The sequence below is a fragment of the Corvus moneduloides genome, chromosome 2 (genome assembly GCF_009650955.1).
Source record: "Corvus moneduloides isolate bCorMon1 chromosome 2, bCorMon1.pri, whole genome shotgun sequence".
NCBI lineage: Eukaryota > Metazoa > Chordata > Aves > Passeriformes > Corvidae > Corvus > Corvus moneduloides.
The window spans coordinates 11,246,031-11,261,070 of record NC_045477.1 but is presented as its reverse complement, the minus strand read 5'-3'; the positions used below and the strand labels follow the sequence as shown (position 1 = coordinate 11,261,070).

Here is a 15,040-nt window from a genome sequence, read left to right as displayed (position 1 = left end):
TTTGGAAGAGGAAAGAAATCTACACACAGATGAAGGACAGCAAAAGAACAACAGAACAGTTGGTGCTGCTAAGCTGATGTCCACACTGTGTTTTATGGGAGGTCTACCTGTGTTCACATCCTCTCTGTTGGACACCAACCAGAAGCTGGAGCTCATCAGCTGAAATTCTGGAAAGTGTCTTTTGTTTTAATTTCATCTGTGACAAGTTCAGTTTGTGGCACTCTGAGAGCGAAGTGCAGCTTACAGGGAGAGCTGTGAAATTCACTGCAAAACTAAGACAAGAATCGAGCCACGACTTACAAGAGACACTGGACACATGAAAAGGTGTCAACTCTCTGGCTTCCTGCTCTGTCCCTGCAGTTGGTTCCCAGTTTCCAGGACACTGCAGATTTCGAGGAATGTAACATGCTGCCAAGAAGGAGGGAGTCTAAACCCAAATGCCATCCACTATGGGAACTCCTGCATTACTGTGATTAAAGAAGGAGGACCCCTAAGGTCCTATCCTTAAGGAAAGATGTCAGCACAGGCTCCATCAGCATCAATGTGATTTATATCACCCATGAAGGAAACCCTGAAAGGTGTATCTAGACACAGATTACTATTACTACTACTACTACTAAGTTTTTATGCAACTAAGAGTATTTTATCATAACAGTGCCGGAAAGAATAAAATAGTTTCAGATTTTTTTGGGTGTAATTTTGGCATGTGGGTATATGTTTATTTCGCTAGGTGCTGCTTGGTTCAAGATAATTTCCAATATTGTGTTAGTGCATTGTTCTTAAATGAGGAGGATATAGTAGAGTCTGTAAGCTATTAAACCTACATGCCAATTTATAGCTGGAGCAAGATGAAGTGGTTGTGCAAATCATTTGGGACAAACCCTTTCAAGGTTTGAAATCAAACATCTGAATATGCAGGGAAGCCAGACAGTATTGTTCCAAAAAGCAGCCACTGGTGTATTTTGGTCTTCCTCATTTCTACTTTTGCTTTTCTTTGTTTCGTTTCAATGAAAAGCACATACCCTATATGAAACAGAGCATATGACTATGGAATAGAACTTACTTGCTGTCAAGAGTATGAAATTTATCTCTGAAGCTCAAAGAGAAGTTCAGAGTCAGGTTAGAAGGAAACTTTAGTGTTTCTGGAGTGATTTTCAGGCAGCTTGTTTAACGTAAGTATGTAAAGTATGTGAGACGGCTGCATGTTCACCAAGTTCCTGCTCCAGGGGACTGCAGTATCTAAACCCAGAGTTTCTCAGTAGGACTTTGTTGGTGTGTACAATTGCAGATTTGAATTGGCCTTTACATTATTGTCATTTAATCCGGGACATGAAATAAGGTCTTGGAGAAAGACACCAGTACTTCAGAACATGCTCCCATACACATTTAAATGCAGTAACTCTCCACATCTGGGATTTCTGTGCACACTTAAAATGCTTCTAGATAATGTAAGTGGATGCATATATTAAAATGTTTTCTGGAACAATTCTGGAATTAAGTATTCAGTAATACTCAGGTATTCAAGAAAAGTAATATGTAAACAGCAATATGAATACTGGCCTAAGCTTGATGTCTCTTGTGAGTTGCCTTTTTCCCTTTTTTACCTATTAGTCCAAAGCAAGGAAGAGCCTAACTTTTAAAGCATTGTGTCAATGATCAGTTATTTGAATCCAATACTTTGTCATTCTCAAGATAAACACCATGTTACCCTTAGTTTTCATTTGTAGGGTTTGAATAATTTTATGTCTTTCTTGTTTTTATTTTTGGTTTGGGTTTTTTTTTGGGTCAGGGTACAGAACCAGACAATAAAGCCGAGTCCAGAGGAACATTAAAACGATTGCAGAAATTGGTCCGAACAAAGAAAACAAGTACACAGAGCTTGGAAGATGTCAAGCACATTCTGGTCCCTCTCAGTAAGTACAGCATCACATCAGCATTCTTTCCAACATTTGGCAAATGACACTGGATTGAACATAACTGTAAACAATCCTGTCCTGGTCTGTCATTCACCACCCACGACTATCAACCCCCAACTGAGATGTTACCGTGATACCACTCCAGCACTGACTTCCTCATAGTGTGAAAACCTGTTTCCTGTCACACTAGCTGGAGTTTTGTAACAGTGCATCTCGCAAGTGGAGGTTCTAGATAAATAGAATTGTATAACAGCAGGGTCTCCGTGCTGGGGACACTTTGGGTTTCCTAGTTTTGTATCACATTTCAGGTCAGAAAGGCAAAATTCACGAATGGGAAGATAACTTCCAGCGCTAGTCCATGAGTCAGTAGCATCTGCGAGTGCAGGAAGGTCTGAGGTATGACAAGTGAGTCCGTCTGTCATCATACCTGAGTGCCTAGGGCCATAAGAGCCAGGAATTCTGAACTGATTCTGGCCTCAGCTGATTTTCTGGAGTCTCCTATAGATCTCTGATCTGACTGTGCAACAGTTCTTCCTCTGAATTTGTTTTGCCAATGTTATTTTAACAGTGCGTGCATTTGTTGTACAATGCATTTGTTTATATGATTATTTATAAAGCAGTGTTAGCAAAATGAGTTTAAACTACCTGATGAACTACTGCTCTAGCCAAATCACTGCTTGGGCTGAAATACATGAGGGAATAGGGACTACAACATACATACAAGGGGCGGGGGACAATAGTCCAAAAAACTTACAGAACTTTTCCAGCTGAACTCATACTCTCTGCAACTATCAGAAATATGACATTCAGTTAGCAAATTTTCATGGGCAGAACTAATAAAATTTTCTGCACTTTTGAGGGAACAAGATGAGTGTACCAAACGGAGAATAAATCTCACTTTTGGCTCAGATGCCTGACCAAGTACAAAATCCTTTCCATCTCCCTAATTATCATAATTATTTGCTTTTGGGTTTGTTGGGGGGTTGGTTGTTTGTGGAAGCTTTTTTGGTTTTTTAATTTCTTTTTTTAATAGAGTCCTTGGCTTTTTCATTATATAGAGTGAAGTAAGGAATTTTTTTTAAAAAGCGTGCTACTTTCTCTATGAATTGCAACATACTATAACAAGAATTTGCATTTTTAAAGATACCTTCGAAGATGCTTATCTCTCTGAAGAGGATGAAGAAGTGCTAACTTCTTGCATGAAGCTGACAAAACCTCAGGACAAGAAGACATGGAAAGAAAACACAAGGAGAAAAGAAGAGACTGAGACCAGGACTGATTTTATTTCTGCGTCTCTGGGCCGCTCATACACTTCCAGACTTAATAACTTAGGAACTATTTCAATTCATTCCGAAACAGAATTTCACTTGTGGAGTGACTGGAAGCCGTTTCCTGACAACCAGCTCTGCCCTTGTGACTTCTTAATTTCAAAAATAGAAGAATGGGAAAACTGTACTTGCTCTTCTCATCAGCCACATCTTACATATTCCCTAACTGATATGGATCTACAGTACTCCTGGGTAAGTGGAAGTGGTTTCTTTTGTGCTGATATGCATAAAAATTGGAAACTTTTTGCTCTGATTCAGCATTAAAGAGATGCTGTTATCTTCTGTGTGGTTATGAAATACTATAAACCAAATTTAGATTTCAGGTAAATGGATGTGAATGCATTGTTCAGGCTAACACCAGGGGTTCGTATAGCCCTAGGTAGTCCATTTTTAACCATGCAGACATCAGCAGCTTAGAGATGGAGGGCTCTAGGCTATTCTGTTTCTCATCAGCACACTCATGTTTTTTCGGTTTTTTCATCGGTACTGTACTCATCCTTTCAGGCTTAGGAAACTTTCTGGAAGTCTGGGATAAATCAGTAAGAGACAATGAAGCCAATGGACTTAGAGTAGGCTTCTAGAGGTCACTGCAATACTAGTAAAGGACACTAGAGTTATTTAGGCAATTGTCAGAGGTTGCAGAGGTATCTGTTTCTGCCTTCTTGATTAGCTTAGCTGGTGGAGTCTATTTTTGCCATTACCTGTGGCAGCAAGAAGATTTTAAGGACAGAAACAAAGAAGCAGAGTTTAATCTTGGTTTGAAATTATCTTCCTGGATAGCTCCCTGGAGTATTTTAATTGCTGACAGTTTTTTAAAGGGATATTTAAAACTAGAAGAACAAAATCAAGAGAAACTTATTTTGGTGAGATATATAAAATATAGACACTGAAACAAGGCTTTTCTCCCTCTCCTCACTGGGCACAGCAGGTCTTCTGGCACTCCACATACTGGTGAGCACATGGAGGGTGACTGGTTGAGTGAAATACATCAGAGAAGCAGTAAAAAGTAGACACTTTTCCCTTTATGCCTGTTCCCTCTACAGTGCTCCAGGGACAGAGCTGTCTCTCACTGTGAAATAAGACCAGCTCCCAGGAAAGTGCACCTAAACCACAGGTGGTGAGACACCTGCTGAAACCAGCCAGCTGAGTGTTCAAATGGAGGCCTGAGCAAGAACAACCTTAGATCAGAGAGTGTCCTGCTGAGAACAGCGTGTTCTGCAACGTGTGCCCATATAGCATTAGAAAGGTAATAGATGTGGGTCTGTGTAGCAGCCATAGTTCTGAATTCCTGGAGGCAGCAATTCAGTTCCTTTTCAATGACACAGTAGCTGACATATCAGGCAGGACCTGAAACACGGGATTTATCTAGCTGCAGATTTTCCTGGGATTTGACGTAGAAAACAGAGTCTAAAACTTTGATTGATGGATAATTAGAAAAAGAAAGAAAGGAAACTACCCCTCAAAAAAGCTGAGGGAGATGCAGCAATGAAACCGTGGACAGCCTCAGTCCTGCACATGCCCAGGGAGAGCACCTGCAGACAGACCTGCGGGGCAGAGCGTTGGCAGAAATGGGCTGGGAGCTGTGAACAAAGGCTGTGGTCTGTCAGGTGAGTCCCCCTGCCTGCCAGGAAATAGGAGTCTCTGCAGCAAGTGAATTGTGTCAGGGATGCTGGGCTCCATCACATGCCAGACTCCTTAATGCAAGCAGCTTTCAGCATCCCAAGCAAAGGCTGAAGTCCCAGGTCAAAACAGTAACAGAGGTGTTGGGCAGATTTATGGGAGCATAAGTGTCAACTCGAATCATTCTATTTCACTTTGTCACAAACAGCTATTAACATTCCCCACCCTGGTGAGATTTGTCCTACCCATGTTACTGTTAGGTGCCAGCAAGGGGTTTAGTGCTTTTTTTTTTTGGAATTGTTTATTTTGCCATCTGCCTTCCTGATGGGCTCTCTGACTTTAATGTATCTCTGTGGGATTAGTGTCTTTAGATTTAGATTACAGCCAATGGCAAGACATCTCATTCTTTGCATCTGCGTTCTACCAACTGGCTCAATTGAAGATTACAAAGTTTTTTCAAAGTGGATTTTCAGTTTTGCTGTTTAAGGATCAAAAAGCAGACACTGATGGTTTTGTTATGAGAGGATCAGACAGAGGGGATGATGCAGATGATCTTTCTGGTGTTTTACTTATTAGAGTAAAACCAATATATTCCATATTACTCTTCCTTATCCTGTGAGAAAGAAGGTGTGGTTTCATTTTCTCGACTTGGCAACTCCTCTGCTGTGTCTGCTGCAGCAAGGTGTGGAGGAGATAGCTGGAGATGGGCTACCAAAATGCTTGTTGGTATGTCCTGAATTGAGGCTAAGCTGGTAGATGCAAGACAAAGATCCAAGAGTCTGTTTTCCATCAGAAAACTGCTGCTAATCTGGATTGGGGGACAGACAAATATTATCCAGACGCATCTCGGTAACGCACACAAAGCTGATCGAGCCCGGCCTTTATTAAAGCTTGGATGGCAGATAGTAAATTAAATAGTGCTCTCCTGTAATCACAAGGAAAGACATGGATCTCTTCATGACAGATTGCTGTTTAGAGAGACAAAATATGAGTAATCCTAATTCCCTTCCTCCATCTTCTTACCTTGACTCCTTTCTTCCTTTTCCTTTCTTCAGCCTCAGCACTTTACACAGCCTCCCTTGTGGTGCTTCATATTGCCATTTTTTGTGACCAAAACCAATAAAAAGGCTGGCAGAGGTCATCTAGGAAAAGACTGTGAGAACAGACTCAAAAATCCATATCCATCTTCAGCTACAACAGGCTCCTCCAGCTACTCTTCCTTCAGTCTCCCCCAGTTAAGCACTCAATAACCACCTGCATTAGCTGGACTGCCTCTGGCACAGGGATATTCCAGACCACTCACATTTCACCCATCATGCCATGGTGCCACCATTAGATTCTTTGTGCAGTTAACTTAGCCACAGGTCTTAATATATATAGATTTTTTTTTTTTATCATTCAGCTTTTAAAAATATAATTAGTGGTTGGTCAAACTTTTGCTAAGGGCGACATAGAGCACTGTTTTTTTTGGTGTGTCAAGCTTGCCATGTGAAATTATTGTTACTGGTACTCTTTCCAGAGATATGTAATTTATAAATAGTTCTTCCTTAGAAAGTGGAAGTATGTATTTTAAAAAACACAGGATACTTGAGGAGAAAAAAAAATAAAGAAAATATTCTTGTATGCTTGGATAAAGTAACTACTATGCTGCATATTTTTCTATTACCACGAAGTACATTGGGGATATCTGGGGTGATGCTTGTGATGTTATGAATCAGCTGAAAAGCAGGCAGAGGATGGAAGAAAATATTGTCCAGACACCAGTTTAACAACCACTTGACCCCAACAGGAAAGGTTATTGGGTTTTTATACTTCTTTTTATTCCTCAGGCTTAGCCCTGCAGAAAACAGTTAAGCTGTCTGTCTCAGACTGCGTTTTCTCTTTTTTTTGTGTGTTTACTAAGAGCTGCCCATCTGTCATTTGTATGCTAACACCCTCACTGTCCTAACAAAGTAGTATTCTCAATCTGTGCAATCCCATGAGACTTTTGCAACCTCATAAGGCAGGAAAAATCTACAGTCAGAAGGCTGTAAATGACAGGAGCCTGCTAAGCTTGAATGGACCTGAAAGGCACAGTGGAGCACAGTGAGGTCACAACTGAGGCCCTCTTCACAAAAGGGTTCCCAGACTATCCTGGACAGTCTACGACAAAGAGAAAAAAAGCAAATGAGTCCCTTTCTCCTCTCCCTCAATACTTTAACATGCTACATCACTGGCTGACCCATCCACTCCCAATATCTGTGAAATATGGAAGATGTGTTTGTAGAATCACGCAGGCTTCCTTTACAGGAAAGAGAGAGGAGACAACATCCTCTATTGGAGACAAATCAGCAGAGAGTTACTGGAAGTGGGTTGCTCTTCTTCACACCTCTTAACATCATGGTTAAGTTTTACAGAAGAAGGATTTAGTCATTGATACCATAAGAATATTTATCTGGTGTAACCTGTGTTTGGCATTCAGCGAGAATGAAATACAAGGGACATTTCCCAGGACTAAAAAGACCTGGGATTTTGACGAGGAGAAAGAAAGAAAAAAATCTAAAGATATTGCAGAGGAAGATACATTTTCTCTCCCATTTTCAGGTTAAGAGGAGATTAGAAGGCTTCAGAAGATTGGTTTCTATCTGAAATGGATGTATTACATTGTGGTGGAATTAACAAAAAGTTGGGGAAAACTGCAAAAGACTTTATGCCAATGCCTGTGTTCATTTTCTCCATCTTCCTCTCAGGAAAGTGTTATGGTCCTATCATGATTATGTTTGCTCTGCTGTTACTGGCCATGGTTCTCTTCCATTTCAGTGACATTGCGGCTTTTCCCTTTCCTCCTGGTCTGGCTTGCTTCCTAGTCAGACAAGTTATTTCTCAGCACCTCCCTTTGACCCATAGGAGACCTGTCTAGCTTGACACTAATTTTTTTCATTGCAGAAACACTCTAATTGTCAACCCTGCTTTTGGACATTTTCTTACCCCAACTTTTTCTGACACATTATACATAATAGGTTCTGGTTCTTGGTTGCCCCATGACAGCCTAGCTTCCTTGCTGTGGTTGCTCTTACCCTGCCCTCTGCACCCTCCCTGCTGCTCCTATCCTTTTGGTTCTCCAAAACGTGCTGCATATTGCCTGGAGGTTTATGCAGGCATTGGGTATCTGTGATACCAGTGACTGATTGCTGCTCCCTGGATTAGTGGAGTGGGGAGGAAGGATACTGACAGCCAGTAGTGAATAAACAGGGCAGAGTGTTCTTCTCTAGCAAAATGTGCTCCAAAGCCAAAAGTTGTATTTGCACTGCCCAGAGAATTGCTGTGGGAAGATTTCTGCTCCACTTCAGCCAGAAGTTTCTGCTGCGCACCAGAATGCTGTGGGCTTTAATGGACTATCTGACTGCTCAATTGTCTTAAGCAATTTGACTGTTTTCTGCAGTTTTTCCTTTCTTCAGCTAATGTCTTTCTGTTGAGACACCTCAACGTGCCTTAGAAGAGCTTTCTCAATTGCATTTTGAGTCCTCATTTGGCACAAATATAGCACTAAAAAGAATGCCTGGAAATCCCCAAATTGCTTTTCTGAGACACCAATTTCCAGCTGCTCTGGTCACTCTGGCTGCTTCACTGTCAGTAATAAGTGGTCCTTTTAAAAGCTATAGCTCTTGTTCCTATTTCAGTGACAAGGTAGGAAGCCAGATCCTCACCAAGTATAAATCTATTTTCTATGGGTGTTAGAGAGTCCTGCTCAGCTGTAGCCAAGCTGAAGCCCAAAGTTTTTGCCCAGGGAAGAGATAAAGGGCACCTGAAAGGCAATAAACAAGAACAATCAAGACCATGATATGCACGTTCAGGTGACAAGCTGTGGCTATGACACGAAAACAGGATTTGTTTTCTAAGATATGAAACTGTCCCCAGCTGCTTCTCTTTCATCTTGCCATATCTTCATTTACAAGGCTGCTGACAGGTTTCCTGTTGCTTTTTATAATATTCTAGCTAATTTCAGCTGTTACCCTTGCTCTCTCCCCATCAGTCCACCAGCTCAGCCTTTCTCCCTCTGTATTTAGCACCTCTCTTGCAAGGTAAAGAGACAGCTAGAAACATCCCCCTGCTCCCCAGACTGCAGACATCAGATATACAAGAACTGATAGACAAAAAGGAACAGTGCTAAAAAGGCACTCATTTTTTCCCTTTTCAAACCCTGTTCCAGAACCTCGCGAAAACTTATTTTGAATTTTAAGATTTGTGAGTGGGTAGGGATTAAGATATATTTATGCAAATCTGTTGTAGTAAAGTGCTGGTGACATTTGAATGGCTTTGTTTTTTAAACTAGTGAAAAGCCAAGAGCCACGACTAAATTTTCAGTGTTTACTTCTCCTGGAAATACCAAGAAAAATATGGACTCAGACAAAAAGACACAAATGCTAGTGAACTTAAGAACACTCATTTTCTTAATGCTTCAGAGTCCGTAGAGTTTTACTTTGTCTCCTGTCACAGGGACCTCTATTCAAGAAACAATTAGAGCAACAAGTTGGTAAATATTATAGGGCTTGCTTCAGTTACATACAAAAAGTGAGAGAAAATCATCTCCTAAAGTGCAAGGCTTCATGTCTCAAGCTTTGTGCTGGGAAAAGAGGAGCCTGGGAGGGTGTCCAGCCTCTCTAAAGCTGCACCATTGCACTATGCTGATAGCAAATATCTGCCACTACCATTCTGCTTCCTACAGTGATTTTTGCTATTTCCTGCATAGTGAAACATTTTGTGTCCTCATCTGTGGTGACTTTGACCATGCAGTCTTAAAGCAGGTTTTAAAAAATGTGAAAAATCTGATGCTGTTATTCTTCACTATGGTAACTCTTGTCCTATTTTTTATTTTTAATACCTTACTAGAATTTTCATAGCTATATAGGGAATGCTATCATATTTTCCATTTATCTTAGAGGCATGTATACCTAACTCTACCAAAAAGCTTCCCCAACTTTTTCTGCCACAAACTTCTGGGCTGTTCTGTGAATTTGGATTGCTAGTACTTGCTAGTATACATGAGGCAGAATGATCATGAAGTGAATTTATTTGCACTAAAAGATATTTCAGAATACTACAATATTTTTAATATCATTACAGACAACTTCAGAAGAACTTTGCAATTCACCTCAGCAGATTTCATGGGTTTGCTTCTGACATAGCTGCTAGGCCCTGCAGAGCTACAGCTAGAGAGAGAAATGAAAGATTTTGGATTATTGTCATTAATTTAGTATGAAGGGGAATATGATTGTTGAAATTGCGGGGAAAACTGTGCATTTCTTAGACTTATTCTTCGTAAATGGCATATGAATTCTCAATAGACAAAGAGGCATGCTACCTGCTTCATGAAACATGATAAAGAGTCAAAATATAATTACGCTAAGTGAAGTTGTTGGTAACAAACTGCCTGGTGAAAGGATGACTTCCTGTTAGCCTGCTTTAGAATTGCCAAAATGATGCACTTTCGCATACTGAAGGAAATAGATTGCATTGCCTGTCTGCTGCTTTATGTACTTACTCTGTGGCAATATCATCCTTATGTGGATCTGCTGTCACTCCAGTATAAAAGACTTTTGTTTTTGTTTTGTTTTGGTTTTTTTAATTTAAATATATTTATTGAAGGCTATAATTTCTTCCCATACACCATACAAAGCAAAAAACAAAAAAAAAATTACACATTACTCTGCTTGATCGGTGCTCCTGCTGAATGAATCAGCTAATAGAGGCTGTGTTTTCGTGCTGTGTTGTGCTAATGCTGGCAGGGACATTTTGACCAATAAAGCCATCAGGCAACTTTTAAAACTTTTAAAGTGCAATTTATCTCCTCACACAAACTCAGTTTTACTTCTGCGTAGATTCACTTTTGGAACCCAAACATTTTCTAGACCATGTGCTTGTTGAGTTGGTGACAAGCTTCCCATTTGTAGCCAAAATGTTTAATCTTCACTGTGCTTGCATGAACCCAGTGCACCCTTTGTGTGTGCTCATCTTCATTCAGGAGAATGAGCAAGCTTAGCTTCAGATTTCCTCAGAGTCCCTGATTAAGCTGAAATTAAATTGCTATCCATGTGGTTAATTAGACAAGGATTTTGAGGCTTTGGTTACGAAACCACGACTGAAGATGACTCAAGGATCCTTACTGATTTTAAGTTCCAAGAATACCTAAGTGGTGGCTAGCAGTGCATACCCTAATGCCTGATACTCCTTGTCTTCTCCTTTAGCTGATTCAAATGGCTCTTCTTTTGGGGACATCGATTTTCTGGAAGTCCTGAGCTGGCTCAGAACCTGGTTATGTTTGCTTGCTTCTTTTGTGAGTGTAGATTAACTTGTTATTCTCTTTGGTAAGTCACTTTTGTATGCTTTAAAGTGCTCCCTAAAGCCTATTTGTGAAATAAGCCTTTCATAAATCAGAATAAATTAGTTCTGTTTTCATCTCCCTCACACAGAAGTGAAGGGAAAGTCACACAATATCAGTGCTCGGCAATGGCACAAATGGAAGAGTGAGGATTTCCAGTGCCAGAAAGGTACTAAGGTTTCCAGGGCAGGAGCATTACTGTAATGAATGTATTTCAAAGTCCTTTAAAAGAAGCACTTCTGTTGTGACATTCTCCAAAAGCAGGGCATGTCTTGCATAATTCCAAATCTGTTTTTAGAAACTGAAAATTTAATGTGAAAACTGTGTGTTCGTCCAACTTTGGAAAAACACTTGTGGGTGAAATGAACAAGAATAGGGCCTGAAAAATAAGACTGGAAATGAAGCAATGAACACAGAGTGGACACACCTATAATTCTGCTATTTAAATACTTTCAGGTATATGGACAGGTATATGAAAGACAAACACCAGGGCTTTTCAGCAAGAACTGGACAGTGATTTGTATCTGCGTATTCTCTTTTATTTTGAAAGGAATTCACCTATGGTGATGAAATTTATGAACCATTTTTCTGTAGAAATTTAATTGATTGAAGAAGTTCACCTTCCCTAATACACAAGGAAAGCAAATTGGAAACTTGAACATAACATAATTCATGCTGGAGGTGCTTACACTCCAATCCATTCGAAGAAATCTGGCTGAATAATTTTCACAAAAGGACCAAATTAATTAGGTTAAATGACATGAAACTTCTTGTTCACGTCTACTTACAACTTATCTTTGATAGCACAGCACAAGAAATGATGACAAACTGTGTGGGAAGTAGGAAAATCAAGAGTTCAGATAGTTTAAGATCATGAGACAGAAACTTTTGCAGATTATCTTTAGGGTTTCTATATTTAGTTCTAGATTGTGTAAGTGTTTTAATACCTAGATTTCCTTCTTCACTTTTAGGCTTTGACATAATTCCCCTAAAAATTATGGCAGGATATTATTCAGATTTTCCAGTCTGAAAGACTTGAAATCAAACTCCCCAAATTTTGCTTGCAGCTATATTTGCTCAAATTATCTGCACATCTAACCACAGGGTGACACCCTCAGAATTACATGCAGTCAATGATCAATTGCAAAGTAAATAACTTTTAACACAATTTCTTAGTGCTCCCCTGAACTAGAATGACAAAATAAATCCTTATTCAAGTTCCTTATAACAGCGCAGCTTCTTTAAACCCATGAATCATGATCCAGTGATTAAGGATGTAGATAATGCAGATTCAATTCCCTGCACTACTACAGACCTCTTGTGTGAAATTAGACAAATCACTTCAATTGTCTGTCTCAGGCTTCATTTGCAAAATGGGGAGAGTGTGTTCTTGTACACATCAGATGGTTGTTGCACGAGCAAGGATACACATTCCAGCTTGTGCCCCAGAAGGGCAGCAGTTCAGACAGTTTATTTGCAGGCTCTGACACTTTCATTCAGGTTCATTGTTTGCACTAAATTAGACAGACATTCAGTAGAGAAAATGTGGTAAATGTTAAAGCTGTCTTATTAAAACTGCACCATGAAACACACATGCTTAGGGGTGAGAATCAGGTATCACAGATTGCAATAATTCTGCCTTCCCTTGGCTTCGAAAGTTTGTTTTCCTCATCTAATGAGTTTGGGTGTGTATGGTACATAAGGGTGCTGATTTTTTAGGGGTTTAGGTATTATTTTTTCCACTTCTAGGGGTGTTTGAACCCAAAGATATTTCAAAGATTCTTGTGAACTTTCCCCTCACAAACTAGAGCAGCATAATATTAATATTTCTCTCCACCAGTTTGTACATATATTAAAAAAACCCCAAAAGTTGTTGTAAACTATGAGGCCTAAATCTAGCTTTCAGAGTTTTGCTGCTCCTGGATTGAGGATCCTCTCCAGTTTGCTGTCTGTAGCTCAGTAGAACTTTTAGCAGACCATGGAGCTGTTGGAGGGGAAAGGTTTGTTCCCTCTTCATCAGCCTCTGCTTTCTGTGGCAGCAGTAAGGCAAAGGAGACAGAAACCACACATAATAATACATGTGACAGAAGAAAAAAGGATCATATAGATAAGAATAGATGGTAAAAAAAATTCTCTAGAGAAGAGGTATGCAAGGTGTGAGTCAAAAGCTCACACTTTGTGGGAAGTGGGAGGGGAAGGAGTTTGATAATAGATTGGAAAAAGGTAAAGATTGGTGGAAGGAATATGGAAGAAAAGTGGGATATTTGTGAAGAGGCAAAGCATTAATCTCTTTCTACAGAGCACAGTTTTGGAGACAGCCTTCCATTTCCATTCTCTTGTCTCCCCAAAGACAAGTTACTGACACATAAGTAATTACCTTAAACATACTGAGCACCGTGACTGTCCCTGTGAATGCTTTTAGCCTACAGCCCAAGATAAAGCATGTTATCTTAAATCCTTAATGAAATAAACTTATGTGACTGTGCTTCACTTCATCTTGTTGATGGGCTAAGAGCAAGCCCCCACCCTGCTAGTGAGGCTCAGCTGACCTGGGGCAGCTTAGTCAGTTGGGACCATTCAGCCACAGCCTGAAGCATCCCATGGAATTCTGAGTGAGGTAAGAGGGGCACAGAGCCATGAGCAGCACAGAGTGCAGCAATCACCTTGCCAGTCCTCGGTGCCCAAATCCAGCAGGAAAAGCATCTCCTCTTCTTCATCAGGGAGCTCAGCATGGCTGCAGCTTGCCCACCCTCCCTCACCCATACCCTGGAGCAAGTGGCTGATGGATCCAGTTAACCTCCTGCACCTGCCAGACATGCACAGAGCATGAGCCAGGCCACCCTACACTGATGTTCAGATCTGGAAGTGAGAGAAAATCAGCCTCTCAAGTCTCATTCCCAGTGTGTGTGATTTGGCAGGTCTGAAGATGGAGCTAGTTTGATCCACATCCTGCCATATTTTGAAGGTATTGCCATTAACTTTAGCACCTGAATTAAGTTTTGCTATAGTAAGCCCACAGGTCTGGTACAGAACGTGGGGAGGAGAGGAGGGAAGGGAAGATTAAGGTTGCAAACGATTGCCTTTTCTCAATGATGAAGACTCTTTGTGTTTCTGATGGCTATCATTTAGATGGGTAGAAACAGATTTTTAAAACCAGTTAAAAATAAAGACATCTTGTCCCTCTCTGTGACTTCCAAATTATGATTTTCACCTACTTTAAACCATATTAAAGGAGAAAGGGAGGACAACATTTTCCTCTAGAATCAGTATGAAATCCAAGCCCTGCAAGTAAATGAATATGCAGTGTGCTGTGTTATTCCTTTTCCTGTTAGCCTTTGCACAGCAATCCTAACTCTGTGATGGCTCAGCAATGTGACACTCTGACACCAGAGAAGAATTCAGCAGGAGATGTTTACTGGTAAAAGATGGCTCAAACTGCAGAGTTTACTGATAGCAGGCTGGCATTAGAGTTAATCAGAATTTACTTCTGTTGATCCTGATTCTAATCAGAGATAGTCTGGCAGACATCATGTACATACCTTGAAAAATCCCCAGCTGCACTGTCAGTGCTCCTGTGTTAAGCTGGTCTTCTAAATACCAAATGAAGCATGTCATGTTTTGTGTATGAGATTAAAACAGAGAGCCTAAATTTATTTTTATATCAGTTTCCTTTATTGAAAATCTCATATCTGAACTTTTTGAATAGATGTACAAGGCAACCGTCCTTGTTTATCTGTAAATGCATTTCTGGGAGGCTGAGCTTCAGCTGGATGGCTATAAAGCAAGTCATACAAACCTGCAAATTCCGTGGGATAAAA

The 15,040-nt window shown here is 40.3% G+C and overlaps 1 protein-coding gene across 2 annotated transcripts in view; it reads left to right on the top strand.

Annotated features, from left to right (window-relative positions):
* LOC116438311 (SAM domain-containing protein SAMSN-1-like) overlaps nt 1-15,040 on the top strand; it is an 82,601-nt gene that overhangs the window by 28,737 nt on the left and 38,824 nt on the right. For both annotated transcript variants that reach the window (XM_032097153.1, XM_032097161.1), the window contains 2 exons: nt 1,790-1,913; nt 3,060-3,436. In XM_032097153.1, coding sequence (XP_031953044.1) covers nt 1,790-1,913; nt 3,060-3,436 — 501 coding nt within the window. The remainder of the gene's footprint in view (nt 1-1,789; nt 1,914-3,059; nt 3,437-15,040) is intronic.